Source organism: Myotis lucifugus, unplaced genomic scaffold (genome assembly GCF_000147115.1).
Source record: "Myotis lucifugus unplaced genomic scaffold, Myoluc2.0 scaffold_0, whole genome shotgun sequence".
Taxonomy (NCBI): domain Eukaryota; kingdom Metazoa; phylum Chordata; class Mammalia; order Chiroptera; family Vespertilionidae; genus Myotis; species Myotis lucifugus.
Window position 1 is genome coordinate 34,862,322 of NW_005871048.1, and position 25,754 is coordinate 34,888,075.

Genomic DNA, 25,754 nt, shown 5'->3' on the forward strand with positions numbered 1-25,754 from the left:
TATTCTTGTATTATGATTTATTAATTATTGTATTATTTTCTATACAAACAACTATAAACCTACTTTTGCCATGCCCTGTATTTAACCTATAAGATGAAATTACTTATGTCCATTTGAACAAAAAATAGATTGTCTGCTAAAAAAGTTAATGTTGGTATAATAATGTTGGGTCATTCTTATTAGTAAGATATTAATCATCTTAGCAACTTCATCAAAATCACCTCTAGTTTATAATAGTACAATTTGTCAGTAGCATAGGAGAGAATGTTTATCCTTTGCACTGACTGTATAGATTCCCTGCTTGAGGACACCTAAAGAAGAAAAATGTGGTTCTGAACAAGGATTAGTCTGAAGATCCAAACAGAGAGAGTATGGCATGGGGAGGTAGAACAGTCCAGTGAGAGACTATAAGGCTGGGGAAAAATCCAGGAAAGTAATCTCTATAACTTGAAAATAAAAATAAGTTGTGGAATTATCTTAAAATGTTAAAGACAGATATTTTAACATTGATCTAAACAATTGTTTTCAATGTTCTCATCATTCTTTTCTTCACTTTTTAAATAGTTTCCAATGGGCCCTGGTTCAGATGGACCCATGGGTGGATTAGGAGGAATGGAGTCACATCACATGAATGGCTCTTTAGGTAAGGATATTACAAATAAATTCAAAACAAAACCTTAATTCTACATAGTGGGTATTATAGTTTGCAAAGTTCTTCTGTATACAGAAACTCATTTTGAAATGCTTCATCTTTTACCTCATCCTGATAGTTTAATCTACAGTGTATTGTTTATGATGACTGTAGATGAATTGAAAATCAGAAATGTGAGATTTATTCTAACCTAGCTCATATTCACAGGTATTTCCTTTAACCTATCAAATCTGGGTGTTTAATGATAAAAGACATATATCATGCATTCTTGCCTGTAGGACTGCAGTATCCTCCCAACTGGTATCTCTGTTTCCAAAGGTCTTTAGATACAATCTCAGAGCAACTAGTTCTTTGCAAGAATCTTAACTTTTTTCTGTATTTTAATGTTTGTCTCTATTTTAAAATAAAATTGGTATCATATTCTGGATAATTTGATGATTCTCTTAAGAGAGAAAACGGTCCACATTTTTGTGTGTTCAGTGATAGAGCTGATTTCAAGTAGTGTGACTACTAGCTGAAACCCTACTTCATAAAGGATGCCTTCTTGCCAAATGAAGCCAAATATCTGTAAGGTGAACACAGAGTTTCACAATTGTGAGAGATAGAAACAAATGGTACAAAATTGACTAGGTCACAGAGCCCACCTGTATAGGCCAAATGCAAAACCAAAAAATATATATATTCTATGTTTATATGTTTAAGTAACAGTATTATAAACTAATGTAAGAGTTGATGTTGGGCATGGAGGTTTGTGATCTATTTTTTTTCTTTTGAAAATGGACCGTCTTTTACTTAGATGGAGAAACTATGCCCATGAGTAACTTAGATTATACACAGATTTCACAACCCCACCAAGGTCAGGAAATGACCTCCTCTGATACTTTGAAAAGCTATGTAACCTCAATAATCAAGAAATCATTTGCAACCCATTGGTAGATTTTTCTGCTCTAAAGGATGCATACTTATTTTGCCTATATTTCAAAGTCTTAATTTGCACTGTCCAATTATGGTAACCACTAGATGTGTGACTACTTAATTTTAAATTAAAAATAAATAAAATACAAGTTCAGTTCCTCAGTTGCACTGCCACATACCAGGTGCACAGAGCCACATCTAGCTAATGGCTGCCATAACGAACAACACAGGAAAACATTTCCATCATCACACAAAGTCTTATCAGCCAGTACCATTCTAGAATTTTATTTTCTAATTTCTTGCAAAATAATTTATTTTCCAGTCTTTCAATTTAGAGAATTAACCACAAAAAAAGATGACATTTGGTCATAAAGGGTTCTCAATTATATTATTCACTACAATAGAATTTACAGAAGAGTTTCACATATGCTTGGCATGTGGCTTATCACTTTTTGTAATGAACTTTATTGTGCATATTTACATATGTGCATAATTGCACATGTACATTCAGTGTTTAGCTATTATGCCTGCTTATTTATAAATTAATCATGTTAATAAGCCCTAACTTTATTTGTGACTGTTGACTGATGTACTATGAAACATTATATTTTTATGTCAGGAAGATTAATTGTTAAACTAATCCTATCTAATAATAGACAAACATGATAATTGACCATACCTTCGCTACACTTCCCATTGGCTAATCAGAGCGATATGCAAATTAACTGCCAAGAAAGATGGCGGTTAACCACCAACAAAGATGGTGGTTAATTTGCATATGTAGGCGCCAAGTGACGGAGCGAAGTCGGCTGGCCCCGGGCAGGAGCAGCGAGCGAAGGCCAGCGTGGCGAGCGAAGAGCAAAGAGGGAAGCCTGCCACGCCGGCCTCAGCCAGGCCCTCGGCCATGCCCCCGGGGCCCGCACAGCGAGCGAGGGGCTTAGCTCCTCACTCGCCGCGGTGCCGGCCTCCACCACACCCCCGGGGCCCGCACAGCGAGCGAGGGGCTTAGCTCCTCACTCGCCGCGGTGCCGGCCTCCACCACACCCCCGGGGCCCGCGCGCGGCGAGTGAATCTGGGTGAGAAGTTAATTCTGTGGTTTGGTGTCCTGGCTCTCCTGGGGCCAGGGGTGGGCAAAACGGGAATCCCTGCTCTGAGAGTTCAGGGTCATGGGGAGCACACTGCCCCCTGGTGGAGCACACGAGTGGTGCCAGTGGCAGGGACCCTCTCAGACCAAATGCTGGTCAGAGACCAGGGTGGCTGGTGGGGTTGGAGAGCCCCCCTGATGGGGACACTCCGCCACACCCCCGGGGCCCACGCGCGGCGAGCGAAGAGCTAAGCCCCTAGCCCGCCGCGCCGGCCTCTGCCATGCCCCCGGGGCCCGGCCGCTCCCGGCGAAGAGCGAAGGCCTGGGTTCCAAGCGCCGGAGGAAAACTGGTGCCAGCAGCCAGGGGAAGGGGCCCCTGAGGGGGCCCAGACTGCGAGAGGGCACAGGCCGGGCTGAGGGACCCACCCGAGTGCACAAATTTTTGTGCACCGGGCCTCTAGTCTATATAATAAAAGCCCAGCAACCCTTATGGTGGAACTACCAGAACAACCGGTCACTATGATGCGCACTGACCACCAGGGGGCAGACGCTCAACACAGGACCTGCCCCCTGGTGGTCAGTGTGCTCCCACAGCTGGAGCGCCACTCAGCCAGAAGCCAGGCTCAGGGTTGGCGAGCGCAGCAGCAGTGGCAGGAGCCTCTCCTGCCTCCACAGCAGCACTAAGCAGCAGCGAGCCAAGCGGTAAGGAGCGAGCAGACAGGTGGTTAGGAGCGAGGGGTCCCGAATTGCAAGAGGAATGTCTGACTGCCGGTTTAGGTCCGATAAGGCCTAAACCAGCAGTCAGACATCCCCCGAAGGGTCCCAGATTGCGAGAGGGCACAGGCCGAGCTGAGGTTCACCCCACCCCGCTGTACGAATTTCGTACATCGGGCCTCTAATTTAAAATAAAACTAATACTGGGCAAAGATCTGATTGTTGTTTCTTTATGCCAATAAGTATAATGTATGATTCCATTAGTTAAATAAGAAATTAGTATTGTTTGTTCATTTCTCCCAAGAATCAAAATAAAATACTATATTTGAAGACATTTTACTTTTGATAGATTGCTATGAATATTGATTGCTGTCAAATATGTGATATTATTAAAAATACTTTGCTTTTGGTTATTGTGCTAAAATGTGGTTCAGAATCATGTTGGGTATTATTGAAAATGTCCATTTTATATTTTATCAGATTTAGAAGCATAATGTCACAAAATATATTTAGAGATTTCTCTCTTGCTCTCTAGTTAAATGCATACACATATATACATACATGATAAAAATTTGAATTTAGTAGTATATATAAATCTCGCCATTATTTTACTAACAGGAATTTATGATAACAATAGTTTCCTTTATTCTGCCATTACAAACAGAAAAACTCGTAAATGATTAGGAACTAGAGGTGCAACTCTTCCCTGTATTTACCATCAAATGATACTTACTTACCATTCAGTGTAAAAAAAGAAATTTTTTAAGAATAAAAATTCAGGAGATGTACACTGGAAAATACAACAAAAGTTTGTGTATTAAAGGAGTACTTAATTTATAAATGAAATCAGTACCTTATAAAGGCTTTTTTTTTTTTGTACTTTGTTTCAGGCTCAGGAGATATGGACAGTATTTCCAAGGTGGGTGCTATGTATGCTGTATTGTTTTTTGTCTGTATTTTATTTCACACAGAATTCTCATTAAGATTATTAGAGTCACCTTATGAATTTTGTTCTTAAACAAGAGTTTGAATGTAGAAGGTGAGATATAATTAACTGCAAGTTTAAAATATTAATATATATAACCTGTGGGAAAGGGTAAAAATTAATCTTTCACGAATGTTCCTAAACATGCTAGGGTTCATTTACAGTATGCACTATCCCTGATTAATGGGTACCCAAGTAATAGCCAATTTAATCATGTTATGATATTTTATATTTGTAAAGCAAACTGACATACTTTAGGTAATTTTTTAAAAATGTAAAGAAGTCTATAGAAACATGAGAAGAGGTAAATTTGAAAAAGTGATTATTATATGTTATAAGGCCATTGCGTTTATACATCTCATTTGTCTTTCAAACCTTCCTTAGGAAATGCTGATGTCCTCAATCATTATTCTAGTTCCCCAAAATAGAGTACGAAAATAATTAGAGGAAAATTATAGTAATACAAGTAGGAAAGTAAGCCTTCAAAGAGCATGTGTCTGCATTTTTCTTCAAGAGTTTGAGTATCTAAAATTAATCCTTTGCTAAGATGCCTTATATTTTTTGAAGAAGAGTACCTAAATACTTTTTAGGTCATGATGAATTTAAAATAGTTCTCTGTGGATCAAAAATATATTTAGAATGGCTGATAAGAACTAATTATTAACTACCACTAGAATGACTCTGAAAAGTCTACTTTATATCAATACAGAAATTCATTAAAGGATGACTTTAAATTTTTAATTCTACTTCTAATTTATTTTCATGTATAATAATGTAAAATTCTCAATGCCAAGGTAAATAAAATAAGATTGAGCTGCAAAACCTTTTAAATTAATACTTCAAGCTAAAAAGGAAAAAAGAGTGAGAGTTTAATTGGCATTCTGACATTACACCTACACACCTGGCTTATACGTTCTACATACACTTTGGATGTCCGCGTCTAGGATCAATCAGAAAGGCCTTTTTCTTTTCTAAAAATAGGTAAATATTTATAACGGCACTAACTTACTTCTGTGAGAAATAGTATTAGGTAAGCCTTCAAAAAGCCTGTTTTCAAAGTCAGATTCTCTGTAAAACTCCATTGGGGCCTTTTCTCTGGGAAGCTCCTTCACCAGTTAGATGTCTGTGATTACATCAGCTCCCTTAGGGGCCTAACAACTGATAATAGCCGAATGGTGCTTTGTGGTCACAAGTGAAATTTCTAATGTTAGATTTCAGTAGCATACCCTAGTACAGTGATGGCGAACCTATGACACGCGTGTCAGAGGTGACACGCGAACTCATTTTTTTGGTTGATTTTTCTTTGTTAAATGGCATTTAAATATATAAAATAAATATCAAAAATATAATTCTTTGTTTTATTATGGTTGCAAATATCAAAAAATTTCTATATGTGACACGGCACCAGAGTTAAATTAGGGTTTTTCAAAATGCTGACACGCCGAGCTCAAAAGGTTCGCCATCACTGCCCTAGTATCTAAAGAGGACTCTTCATTACACAAATGTGGGATCTGAATCACTTAAGGCCATCTTCTAAAATTTCCACTACAACCCATAATTTTGTACATTAGATAGTTGTAAACAATTCTATATTGGAGAGTACTTGGTAATTTATTAAGTACTTTGAAAAGTTTAAATAGTGCCATAAGGACAAATTAGATATCATCTTCTAATCTGCCCCATATCAGGTCTGTTGCTGTTCCTTCTATGCTTATTTTCCCATTCCTATTCCCAGAGACAAGTTTTTACCTGGAAAAAATGCTGCTGATAACATTCTCTTGCCTAATGAGGTATTGCTTATTCTGTAAGCATTAATGAGCCACCCATTGTGTACTTTTGTGTACTGGGTACTGCCCTGTGCACTGTGGGGAGATATGATAGACGTCTTTAAGTACAGACATAATCTTTGCCCTCAAGTGGTTTAAACTTAGGCAGCAGTTCCTTCATTCAGCAAACATCAGCGCTGCCAAGGCTTATTCTAGGCTCTCAAAATCCAAAGATAAACAAGATAAGGTCTCTGCCTTCAAGAAGCTCAATATAACTAAGGAGACCAAACAAAAACAATAAGGAAAAACTTTTTCAAATCAGAATTCAAATACATTTCAATTAACATAATCGCCATTTCCAAGTAATCTATAAGCCACTTAGCAATGTGCTAGAAATGACCAGTTGCATCCCCTTCAGATGAGCTCCTAAGCAGCTCCTTTCTGCACTGCACCGCCCCGCCCCAGGCTGTCAGGGCGATGGTGCCATCAGAGTCTGTCATGTCTCCAGTTACCTTTTCTCTAGTCAGCAGCATCATGTGTATTAACGCTCCCCCCACCCCACTTAGTTTTCTCTTTACCTCTTTCCATTCACTGCCTAGTTATTTGTCTTTTACTCCAAGCTGTGCACATTGTCACCAACTCAATTTCCCATCTTCTTCCTTTCCAACACTGTCCAGCTGCCTCACAAAACTCCTTTCTGCCTTTTTCCTGGGTTTGATCCCTCCCATCCTATTCTTTTCCTAGACATCCTTGCTTGTGAATCAGAAGATAATCTTGACCACTACTGCTTAGCAGTTTGGTTCAAAATCCCTCTTAGATCTCCAGCTACATCTCCCCAGTTCCCCAGTTAAACCTGTATTTTATCAAGCATCAATATTACATATTTTTTAAAATTTCTTATTCCATTTTTAAGTGTTGTTTTTTAGTACCATTTCAATTCTTTTTCTATTTTTTAATTGTAAATATACTTTTTTATGCATTTTATATGTAAGGTGAAGGTTACTGAATTGAGAATCAGAAAGCCTGGTTCTACTACTTACAAGTTTTGGTGGCAACATGTTACTTGATTTCTCTTAGGCTTTGTTTTCTTAGCTCTAAAATAAGAGATAGAGCTTATAGGTCATTTCTTACCTAGTTCATAAAATTGTTGAGAATCATATGCTAAGGGCTATGAAATACTGTACAGATACTAAATATTTTCCTCTTCATTATGCTACCTTTTGTGGACAAGGCTAGGAACCCACACTGTCCACTCCCTTTTGACAGCACTATTCTACTGGCAAAATGAGCTCAGGGCTCCAAACGAAGAGTTTTAACATGACTCTTGCTCAGTTGAGGATTACCTAGTAAAACTTATATGCTCCTTTCTCATAATGCAGAATTCATTTTTAATTTAGAAGCCTTTTTAAAAAAATATTTTTTATTGATTTCAGAGAGGAAGGATAGAGGGAGAGAGAGAAAAAAACATCAATGATGAGAGAATCATTGATTGGCTGCCTCTTGCATGCCCCCTACTGGAGATCTAGCTGGCAACCAGGGCATGTGGCCTTGATCAGAATCGAACCTGGGACCCTTCAGTCCGCAGGCAGACGCTCTATCCACTGAACCAAACCAACTAGGGCTAGAAGCCTTTTTTAATGAAAAGTGAAATTCTTGTCATCCCTTTTGCAACTGAGGAGTCATTCATTCAATCAGTGGAACAAAAATATTATGCCTTGGAGTTGTTTTAGGAGTTGGGGTTAGAGAGGAGCAGATGGTTGTTTTCTTAGAAGGAGTTCACCTAAATAAATTCTGCAGTTCACATTAAGATACTTAGCATTTATATTTTTTTAGTTTGGAAAAAAATCAGAAGGCACAATCTGATCATGTCATGCTTAATAAATTATCAAAGGAGTCTTTCCAACCTGAACCTTTCGAACCTCATGAACCTTAGTTCCAGTTCAATATTCCACACCATTTGCAGGGTTGCCCATCAACAACTACAGATCTTTGCCATCATCTCAGCTGCGAGCCTGAGTTCTCGCTCACTTAACCCCCTGGGGGAACCTGGACTGGCAGTTTTTTCTTTTGGGAAAATGGCAGAGTCAAAATGACACTTATAAACCTTGCTATTGCCTGTGAGAAATCAAATCAAAATTCACTTCCAAAGGGCTTAGAATACTGTCAATATTATTTTCTTCCAATTATAGACAGAGCCCAAATTTCTACAAGTGTTCCCTTTTTAAATAGCAGTTTGAAAGTTTTGGAGCAATTTCTGGGGATAGGTGGGAGAAGGAACAATAACTAACTAATTAAGAGATGATATGGAAGAAAACTTACAAGATAAAAATCACAGAAGAGAGAACTAAATGAATTAAATGTGTTAGCCAGAAGAAATTGGGTGTGTGCGAGCCCACGCACAGGCACATGTATACTTAAAATAGCATTTGTATATGATGTCATAGCTTAAGTAGGGGAAACATTCCAGTTTGAAAAAAGGGTGAGGTGAATGAGAATGTAAGAAAATCCTTTGAAAATGGGATTAATATAATTTTAACTATAGTTTTTCAAGCTAAATTCTTAGACTACAAGTAAGGAATAAAGTACACATTAACTGAAGTAGAAAATGCAACCAAAATGCCTAATGTTGCTAAAAGTAAATTTTGCTTGTATTCTTTGTGCTCTGTACTCCCTAATTATATGCTTAAGCAACTGGAGTGCCTTTTTGACCCACCTAAGCCCTTTTTGTGCATTATATTCTTGCCTTCATGATAAAATCTCCTGAGCACTGCACACAAACATACCTACAGTTAACTGAAATATACACCCAGTTCATTGCCACCCACCCTCACAACTTGTTCCAGCCTGTTGTTTGGAACCATCTTGACTGTTCCTCAGGTGCCTGTATTGAGTGTGACTTTATCTTCATCATGTCACTCAGTGATCGTGGACAGCACAATCTCCTTAAGACCCCCCATTAGAAACTTTTGTTGTTTTTTTTCAGCATTTTATAGAGATTACTTCAGATTTTTTTTTTTTAAGATTTCAAGATTTTCAAACATGCCCAGTGAACTAGAAAGGAGTAGGTTTCAGAGATCTGGTATTAGTTCAGTTTTGTATCTTCCTCTCAGTGTTCTTATATAACCCCACACAAAAGTGTGCAATGCTGAGTCACCATGATATGAAAATAATGCACGAAAAACAAAAATAATAACGCTGGGAGTGTTTTAAAAATATTTCTTCTAAATATTTCTAAATATTTAAATAGTAATGCAATATTACTTTCAAATTTCAAATATTTTAAAATCACGTTGAGTCAGGAATCAGATTTTAAGTTAGATAAACTTTCAAAATTGTAAGTCAAGAAATGAGATATGGCAAAAGCGCAGCAGAGTCTGAGAACACCGCAACTCAATCAGATATGCTGCTCCTCTGGGGCACCTCAGGAGCTACTGGGAATGTGAACGTTCCACTAGAGTGGAGAGGGCATATTTCATAGATTTGTTTGAATCTGTAGAAGTCTTTAGCCCCAAGGTGCATCCTCACATACCCTTAGGTAGATGTTAGATTATTTTTTATTCTAAGATTATCAGTTTCTCCATATATATGAAATGATAGAAGTCTGCCTTCACCCAAAAGACCTAGATTTGGGGTGAATCTTAAAATATTTGTATAAATTTACTTTTATTTTTTATCTAAGTCAGCATTATCATTCCCATTTTCCAAACATACTTGATTAGTTAGTAACTTTAATCATGAATAAGTATAGCTTTGTTAGTTGCACTTAATTAAATTTTACTCACATGTTGTTTTTTGAAATCAAGTTATCCATGTTCATTTCAATGTAGATTTGCTTTTCAATATACTTGGAAAACTGACATTTTTAAAGAATAATTCATTTTAAAAGAAGAGTTCTTTTTCTGCTATTAACCATGATTCTCCAGCTGGTGTGGTTCATTGGCAAATGGAGCTTCTGTGGACGGAGGCTCCTGGTTGTCAGCTGCTCCCTGTGGGGTGCACAGCAGGACAACATACAAGCGGAACTCCGCCGCTTCCTGTACCTGTGTCTGCTGTGCACTTAGCCTTATTTTTAAAAAAGCACATATTCTCATTCATACAATTTTAAATTTTATGGCATAACTTGTCTTTAGTTAAGCCACACCGCCAGTGCAATTTTCTTTTAAACAGCCGAAAACCAAGTGTACAATGTCAATGGCTTAGGGGAAAAAATATTAAATCTTTCTCTCACTTGAAATAACAAATAAAAAATTTTAACCTTGAAGTTTCTTTTTACAAGTCTATAAATTGGACCTTGAAAGAGTCCCTCAGTCACAGTCGCAGTTCTGTGTGAACGGGCTTTATACGCCAATGCCATTCAGTTCGTATTTCCTATAGATGTGGAGTATCAGACGCCCTCACAGGGCTAACATTGTACGGTAATAATTAGACGAGAAAATTTAAATAGAACATGAAGTGATGTACTGCTTGGTGTTTGATTAGATTGCTAATATCAGCCATTTTATCTTAAAGGAAAATTTCAAAGTAAATCTATTTTTAAACTAATGATAGAAAAAGGTTCTAACGCAGGTTCATCTCGGAGCCTTCTTTTCTTCTAAAAGTACATATTGAATTCTCAGGTCCTGAGGTATTTCTCTTGTTCTTAACAATAGTTGTTAACTATCTTCTTTTTTTCCTTATGGTTCATATAAAAATAATGGTTAAAATAGTGTTACTGTGCAAACCGTATGTGAAATGAAAGGGAAATGTTTATGAAAACGGTGATCTTTTGACGTTTGACTAATAAAATTACTAAGAGAAGGTGTCACTCCGTCATGCCTGATCAGTAGGTTGGCTCTTCATCGTGCCCCTGCTGGAAATGTTTTTAAACTCTCCAGAGTTCTAGGAACTCTGTAAGCTGAGGGTGGGAAATTGAATAAATATTGATTCTGAGACTAAGAAAAAGAGTTGTGGTGGGTTATTTCGGGTGTTCTGTGTGTTTTTTAATTTTCATTTGGGAAAGCATTAGTACTTGTCAAGGTTCAAAGAATGAACCAGAAAACATGCTCTAAGATTAGAATCACAAGTCGGCTTTGTCCGTAGAGATGCTGCTATAGATTCCAATTTTGAAACAGTACAATGCAAGAGGGAAATTAAAATCTTCAACAATGCCTTGTTTTCTAAATCTTGTTTACAGAACTCTCCCAATAATATGAGCCTGAGTAATCAACCGGGCACTCCAAGGGATGATAGCGAAATGGGGGGAAATTTCTTAAATCCTTTTCAGAGTGAGAGTGTAAGTATTCCCTTGACTACATTATTATATCCAGATTTTATTTCTGAAGCTCTTCTATTAGAAGTAATGCATAAAGCCATATTACAACTGTTTAGAGTTCAATAGGTTGATCTTTTAAAAGTCAGAAAATTAAGTGAAATTTCTTTGAAAAAAATATAAAAATAAACTTTTTCTTTTTTACTCCCATGTACATGCATAGTTACAAAAACAAACATTATAATACTAACTTTCTCATACAGAACATCCACCATCAGGAGCACACTGGAAATAGGTTGCGTATTTGATAATTTTTCTAAGTTCTCCCATTACTAAAATGTCTTGGATCACTGCAAACCCAGGTCTGTGCTTAGTGCTGTCTGTCCTTAAGGCTCTGAAAATTATCTAGATGTCTGTACTTCCACTAGGCCTCACTCCCTGGTTTTACATTGTTAACCTGTTTTTTACATTTAACCTAAACTGACTACCCAGCTTCTTTTTTGAGTGTGAGTATAGTGTTAAGCAAAGGCAGTATCATTCATATCTCCATAGAGGTACACAAGAACAAAAAGAGAAGCAATAAAATTCACTTGTTCATTTAATAAACAATCACTGAGCATGTACAATGGGCGGTGCTAGGCACTGGTGAGACCAAAAAGACAACGTGCTGTCTTTTTTCAAGGGGTTATTACATAATACAATGACTTTTAAACTAATATTTCACATTAAAAGCATCTATAGAATTTTTAAAAATAGAATTTGCCAGAACCCTCCCTAGACCTGGTGAATCAGAATTTCCAGGAGTGGGGCTGAGCAAACCTGAATGTGGAAAGCTTTGTAGGTGCTGCTGCTGCACACACTCTGCTCAGCGCCACTGGACTGGAACATGGCAGAAAGGGTTGCAGACCCAGACGAATTTCAGTCCCAGGGCCAGTGCCTCCACACATGATCGCCATCTTTAAAACTGATTATGGAGGATCTGCCAACTACAAACAGAATCCGAACAAAAAGCTTCCCTCATGTTGCCCTAGTTCAACCTTCAGTAGAGGAGACACCATCAGAATTGAAGCAGTGGTTAGTCGCTTACCCACTTTTGCACAGAACAGTGCTTTCCAAATGGACCCAAGATTGGGTGTTCTGTGGACTCTTACTTCTTGGTGTTGACCTAGCGCCTCTGCATGGGATAAGACTGGCCCTGATTTTTTACTTCACTTCTGTTAAAACTAGAAATGCAGTTATGCTGATCTTTGGTTTGTCTGTTTTATTTCCAGGATATATAAACACAGGTGTGGGGAAAAGTAGGTTTACAGTTGTGAGTATGCAAAAAGAGCTTATTTTTGTAGTATTATTATTATTTACTAATTATTGTATTATTTTCCATATAAACAACTGTAAGCCTACTTTTGCCCCACTCTGTATATGTATGTTAACAAGGACAAAGAAGGCATACATAAAAATTCATATTAAAAAAATCCAGAGTAGCCCATTCATGATGAGGAAATAGGAAATACATGAGAAACTATGTAGTTTGTCATAATGCTTAGGATTATGGAAATTATTTCTTACACCCTGGTTCTTTCATTAGTTTGTTGCAAGACTATGGACAAATTAGTTAATTTTAATTAATTGGTTAATGTTTACTTGATCTAATTAGATGCATTTATTTTTATGCTAATTCTTCCAGCAATAAAATGCTATAAATTAGTGAGGTATATGATAATTACTTCAGTTCAATTCAACATTTATTGAGCCTGCTTTATGCAAAGCAGTAGGTTAAGGACGAAGTATTCTGAGATAAATATAACACATCCCTAACCTCAAAAAATGTAATCAGATGGAGAGAACATACTTACAAAACTAATTAAACCATATGTCAGATTAATAAGTACTATCATAGGTATAAACCAGGTGTTTTAAAAGCATAGAGGAAATTATTTATTTTAGATTGGATAAGAAAACTTTTTTTAAAGTTTCCATATGACATGAATTCCAGAGGAGCTGTCCCCTCTCCTTCCTCCCAGATCTGTCATTCCTGACTGCTGCCTTGTTTACAGGGAAGGGGTGACACCTCAGAGTTGGCACCAGAATTCTCCCTGTGGTGATCAAAGAATCAGATATAACAGGACTTTAAAAGTGTCTTTGTGCAGAATACACACCAGCCTCACCCTTTAACCCCAAGTGGAGTATGTTCTCGTAGAACAGCAGGTCCTTTTGTGAATTTGTGCATAGAAAAGAGAGCAGCTGGAGCAGGGCCTCGCCCACCCTGACCCCTGCCCTTGAGGCCTCGAAGAAGGTAAAATGCTCTGCAGTTAGGGAAAACAGTCCCCACCTTTTCTTCTCCCTCCCTCTCTCCTGTCCCCACCAGAAAAGTCTCCAAAGGCAAAATAATTGGAAGGTGGTTGAGAAAGGGCACCCCCACTGCAGGTAGTGCGGCCTTAGCAGCAGGTCCCCCTGGGGCTCCATTCTCCTGTTCACCCGGTGGGGGCTCTGCCTCATGAATGATGTCACTGTTTTCTGTGGTTTTCTCTATCACATCACCACACATTTTTGTTTAGACTTTTTTTAAAAAAGATCAAGAAATGAGAGCAGAGAGGAAGGAAGACAAAAGAGATTCCTTGCTGACAAATGTAGGCCTCAGGAAGAAGTAGACTAGGTATCGCCAGTAAGTTATAATGTCTGCAAGGCCCCTTTCCTGCGACTTCCCAGTGAGCTGACAGCAGCCCCACCTTGGCTCATTTCTGTCCTGTAACAGCTCTAGAGCCAGAGTGGCCCACCTGGGCGCTCCCCTGTTGCTGCTTCTATCCTAAGACCTTCCTTGTTTCACTGTCCCCAGATTTAATAAACGTACTTTCGAAAGAAAAAAAGAACGTACTTTCAAAAGAAATTTTTCCAATGAATAAACATTTAAAGTTCGTGGGGGTTTTTTAATGCCCATAACTCTGAAAAGCACATATTGCTGAGCAGTCTGCCTTTTGAAGATTTGTTGGTCTTTATCTTGAAGCTAAACCACAGAAAGAGGCCTGGGAAGGAAGCAAACATCTATTGAGTGCTTATCATGTACACACACTATCCTGCTCACTTCACATGTGCTTCTTTATTTAATTCATATAGAAACAAAGATTCCCCACCGAAGTCAGAAACCTTGCTATGCCAACATGCTTTACACAGAAAAACGTGAATCGGGAATATTTCACTCTTCAGCCTCTGTTCATTAGATCCATTAGATCGTAAACACGGTCTTTATTTCAAGAAACAAAGATGCCCCCTAGTGTAAATTCGGTGAAATGTTTGGTTTTAAAAATACAGAATACAAAAGGGCTTAGTTCAAAAAATAAATGTTTCATGCTTCTCAAGTAAAAAAGTCACTTACCTTATTTCTTGAATTAACTTAGCAGAATATTTTCTCCATGGCATTAAACTATAATCAACTGAGCAAACATGATATTAAAATCATGATATCAAATAGGAATCAGAAACAAACTGCGAGATCATCTCTTACGCCCTTACTGCTTTTGTCATTTCCTGCTATTGCAAAGAAATCACATATGGCCGATGTTTTTTACATAGTCATATACACACTAAATTTATCTCACTTTAGTTTAGCTCAGAGTAGCTGCAGTCTACTGATCTCTCATTAAGAAAATAAAATATTATCTATGTATGTAGAGATAGAAATATAGTGAGATCTGAGGTGTTCTTGATGTGATTAAACAGAAACTTACAAACATTGTTTGGGATGTAATGGATATCATGCACATTCCATGAGCATGAAAGGGGTATAAAAAAGGGAAAGCCATAGATTCTCTAGTACATACCAAGGCTTGTTCATTTCAAAATATATTTTACATAAAAAGGTAAAACAAGCTGGTATGTGCTGAAAATTATACCTTGAGGTTTCACTCTCTTTTTGCCAAACCAAACACTAATGCTGTCAGCAGCTTTATCAGAGCCATTTTATCATCTCCTGGAGGAGAACTAGTTTTGAAACAGGACAATCCGATATCCCAGGATTCTGCCACTCACATGACAGTGTGTCTTCACATACTGCGGCGGCCACACAAGGAAAACATTGCAGGGTGGTCTAGGACAGTACACCATGAATATTTAATGTCTCTAAATCTGATACCCCATTTAACACCTACTCTTCCTTTACTTCTGGAAAACTCTAAGCCACTTCTCCTCAAAAGAACAGTAACCAGTAGCAGAATACCTTTTGCCATGCACATTCTGCGGTTGTTCTAGAAATTTTGTGATGTTCCTTAGTTTTACATAGTTGAAGCATTTCCAATAAAGCAGCAGCAGGTGAGCAGGTTGTAACCTGAGCCATGCAAACAACACATCACTATGTAGACACTCAGACATCCGTGCAGTCTATTAACCTGCACCAAATACACACAGAGCATCATTTCACAGCTACGCAGACTGTCCAGACACCATTAGCAGATACTTGCTAATTTTTCTGAGTTGTGCTGCTTGGAGCTGCTGCTTCCTTTCTTTCTGACTGACCTTTACTTTCCCTTTTTGTGTGTGTGCCTTATTTTTTCACTTAGTTTCCTCCCTGGACAAGCCTCGCTCTCCTAACTTCCCAGTGAATCTGTAACAAGTTTTCATTTCTCTGTAAAACATTTGAAATATCACAGGATAAAAATCTTAACAATTGTCACTGAAAAGATGGTAGCAACTAACAAACATGCTTGACATGCAGAGAATGTGTATATATATATTTATTTACCTGCACCTATACTTTTGACAGTGCATATTAGAAAGAAGGCTATAATATATCTATAACTGCATTCCCTAACATGACATGACATATGTGACATGTGAATCAGCTGGAATAATCCTATGAAAAAGGATTGAAGAATTTCTAAAATCCCGATGATCCAAGGTGTGCATTAAAGGAAATGATCTCTGGAGTTCATTATGACTTCTCCACAAGTTTTGTTTTTTCAGACATTTTCTTTAAATTTTTTTTCTGAAATGCTTTAGTATCTCTTACTGTTTTTAGATTATTGGCACAATATGCCCAATAAAATATTTGTCTTGAAATAATGATTGATGATTTGGCTGTGTTATTTAAATTTAAATTAATTATAACAAAATACAACTAAAATTTCACTTCCTAACCTGCACTAGCTACATTATAAGAGTCAGTTGCCATGTGTGGCTAGTGGCTGCTATATAGGACAGCGCAGAAAACATCCACTATCGCAGAAAGTCCGATTGGACGGCACTGATGGAATCACCGATTCTTACCGTAAAGAACAGTAGCTATAGAAAGCATAGATTACATTTTTCTGTGCCCATTTTTTTTGCCATATTCTCTAAGTTTTTCTACTTTTAATAAAACCTTGCTATCCATTTATTTTCCTGTTGTTTATTCTTACACCTAAAGTCAAATACCAAAATATAATTCTGTTTCATCAAAAGCTGTGCATAGTTCTTTGAAGCTTGCTGCCATTGTTTATGATGGGAGATTTGCATGGCACCTTCTGATGAAATGGGGGCATATCCCCCTTCCAGCACCGGGTAAGGGGTGAGCTCCATTTCATCAGTCCTTGTTCGTGATCGCTGTTGGTTTTGGGTTTTGTTTGCTTTGCTTTGCTTTGCTTTGCTGCCATTATCAAGGGTAAAGGGGAGAAGTTTTCTATCAAACTGAATCCCCTTTCTCTTCTCTGGCAGTCTCCTTTTTTCAATCACCCTACTGTAATACAACATACAGAGTCAGTAACACATAATTTAGCTTTCTTATACTAAAAAGAAATTTGAGGCTGTTAAGTAATTAACAAGTAGATTTTTCTTGATTTGACCTGTGTTTAAAAGATTAACACAGTCTTCCCCTGTAGTCTAGTGACCTGTTTTCAGGCCTGGTCATCCACCTTTATTCGGGATCAATGAGTGTTTTTTATTTGAGCCCTGGATTTACGCCTAATGACTTTCTGTCCAGCCAACTGAGCCATTGTCACCTTCTGCTCTTTCTTGGGAATCTCACTTTGTCTATATTAATAAGTCCATCCTTATCTAAGTTATTACCTTGTTTCTGATTCCTGCAGTACCTCAGCTCATGTGGAATCCATGTCATTCTTTCCCATCTGCTCCCTTTTGTAACGTGTATGCTCCCTTTTCCAGGGTCATCACTGGTCCAGGTTAAGTCCCTGGGACCTGGGACCAACCCCCTGGACTTTACCTGCCTCTGTCCACAGGCACAATCATTAACATGTTAAAAGGAACTCCCCTCTGCCCTGGTCCTCATAGGGTTCTAATAAAGCATGTGTAGTATTTCAGGGCGCACGTGTATATTTTAATCTAGAAATGCTCTTGAGAGTGGAGGCCCTGCCCTCACGTCAGAGGCTGTAGAAGTGTGCTGTCCAAGATGTGGGCCACTGGCTATATGTGGATATTTAAGCTTAAGTAAATTAAATAACATTAAAATGTTAGTTCCTCAGTGGCATTACCAACGTATCATGTGCTCAGTAGCCACATGCAGCTAGTGGCTTCCATGTTGGGCAGCACAGTCTTAAAACATGTCATCATTAAAGAAAGTTCTGTTGGAAGGTGCTGCTCTACAACTCTCCTATCACAGTCTGTCCCTCAAGAACAGGAGGGTAGATTGGCATAATCATCCAAATAATTCCTCTCGATTCCTCTCTCAATCATTTTGGAGACCACTTCCAAATTTCTGAAAGCCTCACCCAAATTGAACTGACAAGAAACATGTAACAACAATGCCCTCCACCCACCCAGAAAAGACTGTGGGTTGAGATTAGATTAGGGAAGAGGTTTATATGCTAAGTATACTAGTAGCTAGACCAGCGGTTCTCAACTTGTGGATCGCGACCCCTTTGGGGGTCGAACAACCCTTTCACAGGGGTCGCCTAAGACCATCGGAAAACACATATATAATTACATATTGTTTTTATGATTAATCACTATGCTTTAATTATGTTCAATTTGTAACAATGAAAATACATTCTGCATATCAGATATTTACATTACGACTCATAACAGTAGCAAAATTACAGTTATGAAGTAGCAACGAAAATAATTTTATGGTTGGGGGTCACCACAACATGAGGAACTGTATTAAAGGGTCGCGGCATTAGGAAGGTTGAGAACCACTGAGCTAGACCCTTAAATATTCTAAATGCTTTAATGATAACTTCTTGGGGCCAGCTGGGAGTTGTTTTTGTTTTGTTTCCCTTACACTGTTAATCAAATATTTACTGAGTCTTTGCTGTGTATTCAATCAATACATGGTTTTAAGGGTTATATACTTAATACTCCCAAAACCCCCTTAAAGTGGATGGTATCATTAAACCCATTGTATAGGTGAGGACACTGAAGGTCAGAAAGCTTAGGTAACTCCGAAGTTTACATGGCTAGTAAATAGCAAGACTGTCCCTCCACCTTATTTCATTATGATTCAGCCTTGGGCTGGATTTACCCAAATTATAACAAATGCCCATGAATCTGCTGGAAGGAAAGGGCCGAGGAACTGGGTAATTATCATCCACCTGAGTCCAGGGAGAGAATGTGAATGGTTACTTTCCAGAGGAAATGTTAAAACTTTCAGGACTAAGTCAACTCTGTATGCATTTATTCTTTTTATAGTTTCTTATTTTTATGTTGTATGAGGTTAAAAGCTTGAGCATAAAAGATTATAAGACATTAAAATTCATAGTTACTATTGTTTACCACAAAGAACATTAGTGGTCTGTGAAAGAATTGTTGTTAAAATATGGATTCTTCTTTCTTTCTAGTATTCCCCTAGCATGACAATGAGTGTGTGATCCATTACCAAGTCTCCTCATGAAAACCACAGTGAGTCAGCCCTTCACAGAACTACTAGGGAAGAAAATTATTCATCACAGTGTACAGTTAAACAAAGGAATCTCAGTCACACCAAACCAACCTTTTTATTTCCTGCTCTCTCCCCTATTTTGTGAAGAAAGCGGGTCCAAACGTGATTCAAACAACTGTACGGAGCGGCATATTAGAATTGCCCTAAACTGAACTGCAAATAATTATCTGTGTATGTATATGTGTGGGAAAGAGGATGTATTGTATATGTGTATGTTATATGGACATATACACATGCATACATTGGCCCACAGGACATTGTAAAATACTATCACATGACATCTTAAGTAGAAATGAGTAGGGACTTTTATTCCATCCTTTTTTTTTTCACGTTTACATTTTAATTATTAAAAGTTGCTCCTGCCCCTCCCTGAACTATTTTGTGCTGTGTATATCACTGCTTTATATAAGTTATTTTTTAAGGTGAACTCAGATGTTATGGTTTTGTAAATGTCTGCAATCATGGATAGGAATAAAATCGCTTATTTGAGAGCTTTCATTAAATCGCGTCTGATGCAAGTTACCCTGTGAATCACAAAGTGTACTCTTTCAAAAAAAAAAGAAGAAGAAGAAACTGTCTTCATCTTTATGTCAAATCAAGCAATTTCTCAGTTACCTTTAGTGAAAATATTTTTGTACCTTTTGTTTAAAAAAAAATACATCAACAAAAGCTTAACTGGGACCTAACAGTATATTTCTGCAATAACTGCTTGAGATGAAATTCTTGACTTGTTTGTTTTAGATACAGAAAATCCTTAATTAGTACCAATTGCTTAGAACATAGCAATAAAGTGATGGGGCTTGTCATGTTTTTAGCAACATATTTTCTTTATGCCACGATAAAAACCAGAGAGATCAGAAAAACCATTTGCTTGAATCTGTCACTTGTCACCAGGAATACTAGAGCTAAATTTTTAATAACATACTAATGTGAACTGGTATCTGATTTTTATTCTGACCTTTTGTGAACATTTTTCCACATAGACATTGCAGAGAAGCTGCCCTCACATGACTGAGACTTTCAGCCCAAGGAGGAAAGAGTTTCCCCACACCCAGGGCTCTGGCTGCTGCCTTCCTGCCCAGGTGCCCAGCTTCCCAGCAGCAGCATTGATCTGCAGGGTCCCTGCTGGGCACTGCTCTCTGCCCAGGGTACAGCCCGATACTGAAATCATTTCGGAACTGCATTTCATTTGGCCATTGACGTCAGCAGGCTACATCTACATTGTGTCACTGTTCAGAAAAAAAAATGAGTAAATGCTAGAAAAAAAATTTAACCACTTTTCTTATGAAAGCCCCTTGCCCCATGGCACTTTCCAGATCTTTTAGGATATTTTTTGTGCAATCCTAGGTACAAACACCAAAATCATAATAGAAAAGTGTGACAACTTTAATTGTAGACTCAGAAAGATAAGTTGGTAATCTTTTCTGCTAAAATTGTGATGTAAATAACCATTGATAAATATCCACTATGTTTTCAAACTCCAAAGATTTTGAAAAGCATTGTTTAATTTCCGGTAAGAGGACTCCTTTCTTTAGGCTTATGGTCTCTAACATGTATTTGCTGATTCCTGACCCAGGTTATTATTTCTCTAAAATTTGTAGTGATCTATTTCTTATGAAAATAAGGCGTTTGCCTGTGCATGACACAGGGATGCTGGGCAGATCTGTTGAAGGGAAAAAGAGAGGCCGAGTTAAATGTATGTTCAGATTTAAGTTCTAATCAAAGGAGTCGCCGTTACATCCTTTGCAGGAATCCAGGACTGTGCACTGGAGAACAGCTTCAGGCTTTCAAGGACTTTCATGAAGAATTCAAACTAAAAGATCTGTTTGACTCAAGCCAAGGCAGCTTGAAGATGACACTTTGTACTGGCACATAAATTTACCAGAATAATTTTAACTTCCACTGTTTGTGATAACTGTGTGAACACCGGCAGTCCTGTGGTTAAGCTTAATCTAGAATTTTCAAATGTTTGGTTGAGTTTTTTTCATTGTTACTGATCTTGAATTTCTTTTATTTGCCTTCTAAGAAGGTATTGTTTCTTATTATCACAAAGAATCATGGACCTTATTTTAGTTGGCCCTTATTTGGGGGGTAGTATTGGAATATAACTAGCAATGTGGGTTCCATTATTTCTGGCCTATTTGGTTAAAAAAAGGAGTAAAATTTGATTTTTTTTCAAGGTATTGCAGTCAACTCATCATAAGTATTTACTTACTTTTCTCTCTTGGAACCCAGATTAAAAATAGTTATTTCAAATTTTTTAAATTCCCGGAATAGTTGAAATTTTATTTTTTAGGAAAAAATTATATTCAAGAGAACCAGAAAGTAAGGATACTTAATTTTAATATCAAATACTTTTCTCATGTACCAAATAGAGGATATGATATCTGTATATTAACTTTTGTTTAGGTTTTGAATCATTTAAACCTCCTTTTCTCCTATAAGACGACAATGTTTTCTCTTGTGTTTTCCATCTCCATCCATGTGTTTGTTTGTTTTTGATATATAATACCTGTTCCTGAGTTATTTCTACATATTTCACCTCCAAGTAATAATGTCAGCAATTCTTGCCTACATTGAACATAGAAAATGCACATATGAAATGTGAAAATAAGTAATAGATGAAAACGTTAATTCTTATTACTCTGCTTTGCATTCTGCCTAACTCACACGGTTGAAAATACATGTCAGATGCTCTCTAAGGTATGTATAATCTTAGCCAGCCGTCTTTCTTATAGTCAAGTTGCCCATGGGAACAAAGGCTATGGAGGGCCCTTGATCTGGTAATACACACATGTTCAGTGGGTGAATCTTTGTGCTCCTTTTCAATGTTCCAGTTTGGACTCAGTCACTGATGAATAAGAATTACACCGCTAGGAACCTGAGGTTAAGTTTTCTCTCCTGCCAAAGATTAATATATTAATTTTGCTCTCCGAGCCATGGAAAGTACCCAAAACACCCCTTTCCTTCTAGAAATAAAATAGAGAAAACTTCCATTTCTATTTTTATGGTTCTCTAAGATGTCTGAACTCCATTGCATTTCATAAGTCATTCAGTTACCACTCTTCCTGTAGTTTAAAAGACAGCCAATGAAATAAATGAGTTCCGTTTGGGACACAGGAAGCCTACATCTGTCCACACCATTTCTTCACATGATCATTCTGGGAACACGCAGCAGCATCCAGAACTCCCTTGGCAGAAAGTGTGCCAGTCCTTCATACTTGACCTGATTGTTTCTTGCGTGGCTTTCTCCATCCCTCCCTCCCAGTCCCTGCACCTTCCAGTAGAAATAAGATGCAGACTGAACATTTTTACCTTCTGAGCCCTTACAGTTTTCTTTTGCATATAGTATATAGTTTTCCCAGGGGAAATCATTGCTATTTCCATTTCTTGATTATCATGATTAATTAGAAACAGAGCCGCAAAGCATAGCTACTTCACTTTGATAAGCATTATAGTATTTTGACACTGGTTTTCCCTCCATTTTGATGTGTTAGGTACTATACTTCTCAAAAATACTAACTGATACAAGTGATGCAGGAGTGTATAGTGAGGGAGAAGTTCGATATGGAGGGGGAAAAGTTGCCCAAAATATTTCCAAAAAGTGGATTAGTCCTTTTTTGTTTAACCCCTCAAGGTGGAATAAGTTTCTTATTTGCTGTGAGAAACATGAGTCTGTGTTTGCTTAAAAGAGTAGTACCCAATTGTAAGCATGTGTAAGGGGCTCCCTGGGCCTGTGTACCATACCTTGAGAAATGCTGGAAACATAAAAGAAAGAATGGTGAACCACTAGAATTACCATTCCATTTTGCATACTCAATGTGTGTGTGTGTGTGTGTGTGTGTGTGCGCGCGCGCGTGTGCACAAGTTTGTTGGGGGTGGTAATGTGAAGTTGGCTCACAAAACACTCCCATTATGATTTACATTATTATAGCACAACTGATATCTATTCAACATAATTCTTTCCTTTGATTGCTTTTTATTTCATTGGTAAAGTAAGTGATGGAAGTGATTTAGGATGAAAAGAGTAGTACAGACATCAGCAGATGGATCTCCTGTGCCCGCCTTTAACCTACCCATGTTAGCTCATCCACAGTAGGCCCCCTTATGAAGGCACTGCATCTAAAGGTAAGATCATCAATGATCATTTCATCATTAGTCACTTCACTGCCAGGAATTGTGCAGTAATTAAGGATAGTTTTTTGATGTTGACATTTGTTTACAATAAGTAGAATTGACATTCTTAATTTATTTCACCATTACCCGTGGAACTGTAATTCAGATAGAAAGAGATGACCTACAGATGAAAAACACCTGAGACCTCTCTAATTACTCTTCTAAACTATATTCTAAAAAGAAATTCTCAGTTGAATAAGTCTCCTAAACAGAATTTCCTCTGTTAAGTTTTCCCTGTTAACTTAGTATAATTGGTCTTCCTGAATAGAAAAGCATACTTTCTGTATGTAGCCTAATGTGAATATTTTTGTTTTCTACATCCTTACAAATTAAATACAGCACTCTCTATAGGTATTGTAAATTCTAAAGTGGGACTAAGTGTTTTCATGTATAGAATTAGTTTATGTCTTCCCTCTCTGTGGATTTACTATCCTCAGGATAAATTGGACTAATTTTGATTATCCCAGTCATTGAAATGTTATGATCTGTTCCCAGGAATATATAGCATTTCATTTTTAAAATAAACTGCAATTAACATGACAAAGGTGAGTGTTAACATTTCTAGAAAAGTGACATAAAGTGTTTATTCCCAATTCACATTAAAACTTTATCCCACTTTCTCTTTTGCACCAAATGACCTCAGTACATTGCCAAAAAAGTGAAATTTGGATTCCTCACAGTGTTCTCAGAACACAATACATGGTCAGCTAAATTTCTATCATGTCATGGTGAAATTGCTCAGTAAAATATAATTAACCTTCTACTTATTAAGAAACAATAATTCAAATAATCTGTCCGGTTTACAAACTTTAAATTTAGCAACACTCTAGGAATTTTCTTAGTATAAACTACTGATTAAAATGTGTACATGGCTTTATATCAGATCATATTTCAGAATGGTTTACTTTCCTTACATTTAGACAATTCAAAACTTAACAGAAACTACATGTTGGAATAAATAACTAACATGCTATTGTGTCAAACATGAAAAATGGAAAAGTCTTTATTGTGAATTCTTTATTCATAATAGCCATCAGCTTATTGAATTGTTTAATTTGCCTCATTGTGATTTTATGAATTTAAGATGTTTTCTTACTATATGTGTTAAATTGTTACCTATATTGTCTTCCTGGAAAAATAGGATTATTTGTAAGGTTTTTATAAATGTACAATGTATGTATAAATATAAATTGGAATCTGGGGTGACTCTCAGTAATCTTAATTCCACCATGGCCACCAGCTACCTGACACATTTTGTGAATTTTGCATCTGTGTGCGTGTGCGGGTGTACTACATGTCCATTACCGCATTTATTCTCAGATGGAACTACCACTTCATGTTTTGCACAGGTATTTGAGCTATTCATGTAATAGGAAAAGTTGCCGTAAATATGTACATAAATGTCCCTTAATTTGGCATATGTTTTCACATTTAATTTTAAAATACAACTTTTTATTTAGTTTCTACCCTTCTTTTCATTTAGTTTTTAGCCTCTGCTTTATTACATATTTAAAAAGTAAAGGAAATTGTTCCTATGAAGCTAGCATAAATATGGGGTGGGGCAAAAGTAGGTTTATAATTATATATGAAACACAGTTTATTCTTGTATTATTATTCTTAATTATTGTATTATTTTCCATATGAATAATTGTAAACCTACTTTTGCACCACCCTGTATTTATTTTCTGAATGGTAAATCAAAATATAACTAATGTGGACATCTGTGTATATAATTGAAATAGACATTATGGCTTATGTAAACATCAGGAATCTGTAATATAAACAAATTTCTATACATTTAAGAAAAGGCTATGATGAGTGGTTGGCTCTGTGTGGTCAGATAACTAAACTTTGAATCCCAAAAAACATATTATTAGCAAATAGGTATCAGTGAATAAAAGCTTGGTATTTTATTCCAAATAGGAGTACATATAATGTGGAAATCTGAAGCAATTATGCAGATAATTTGTCCAAAACTATGCTTCTCAAGTACATTCATCTTTCTGATGATTCGTCCACATGGTTGCCTCAGCTCACCATTGCCCACGTGAAGATTCTGATGTAGGTTCTGCACACTACTCCCTGGATAAACAATAATATAAGTGAAATAAGTCATACAAAGAAAGAAAAATACTGTATGTTCCCTCTTATATGTAGAATCTTTTTTAAAATCCTCAAAAAACAAGCTCATAGATACAGAGAACAGATTGGTAGTTACAAGAGGCGGAGGTGGGATGGGAGAAATGGGCAAACTGTCTGGATTTTTTATTATTTTAGTTTAAATATATTGAAAAAATTAAAGAATATAGGAGGAGGAAGGTCTATAATTTAGATTAAGAATTCATTCCTAGCT

General features: G+C 37.1%; 1 protein-coding gene across 11 annotated transcripts in view; it reads left to right on the top strand.

The window, feature by feature from the left end:
• Positions 1 to 22,353, top strand: part of SSBP2 (single stranded DNA binding protein 2) — a 212,554-nt gene extending 190,201 nt beyond the window's left edge. For 9 of the 11 annotated variants that reach the window (XM_023750274.1, XM_023750266.1, XM_006081254.3 and 6 more), the window contains 4 exons: positions 565 to 643; positions 4,256 to 4,284; positions 11,290 to 11,388; positions 19,125 to 22,353. In XM_023750274.1, coding sequence (XP_023606042.1) covers positions 565 to 643; positions 4,256 to 4,284; positions 11,290 to 11,388; positions 19,125 to 19,154 — 237 coding nt within the window. In that variant the 3' untranslated portion in view covers positions 19,155 to 22,353. The remainder of the gene's footprint in view (positions 1 to 564; positions 644 to 4,255; positions 4,285 to 11,289; positions 11,389 to 19,124) is intronic. The other 2 variants (XM_006081255.3, XM_006081258.3) reach the window with 1 other exon arrangement.
• Positions 22,354 to 25,754: the final 3,401 nt, after the last annotated feature.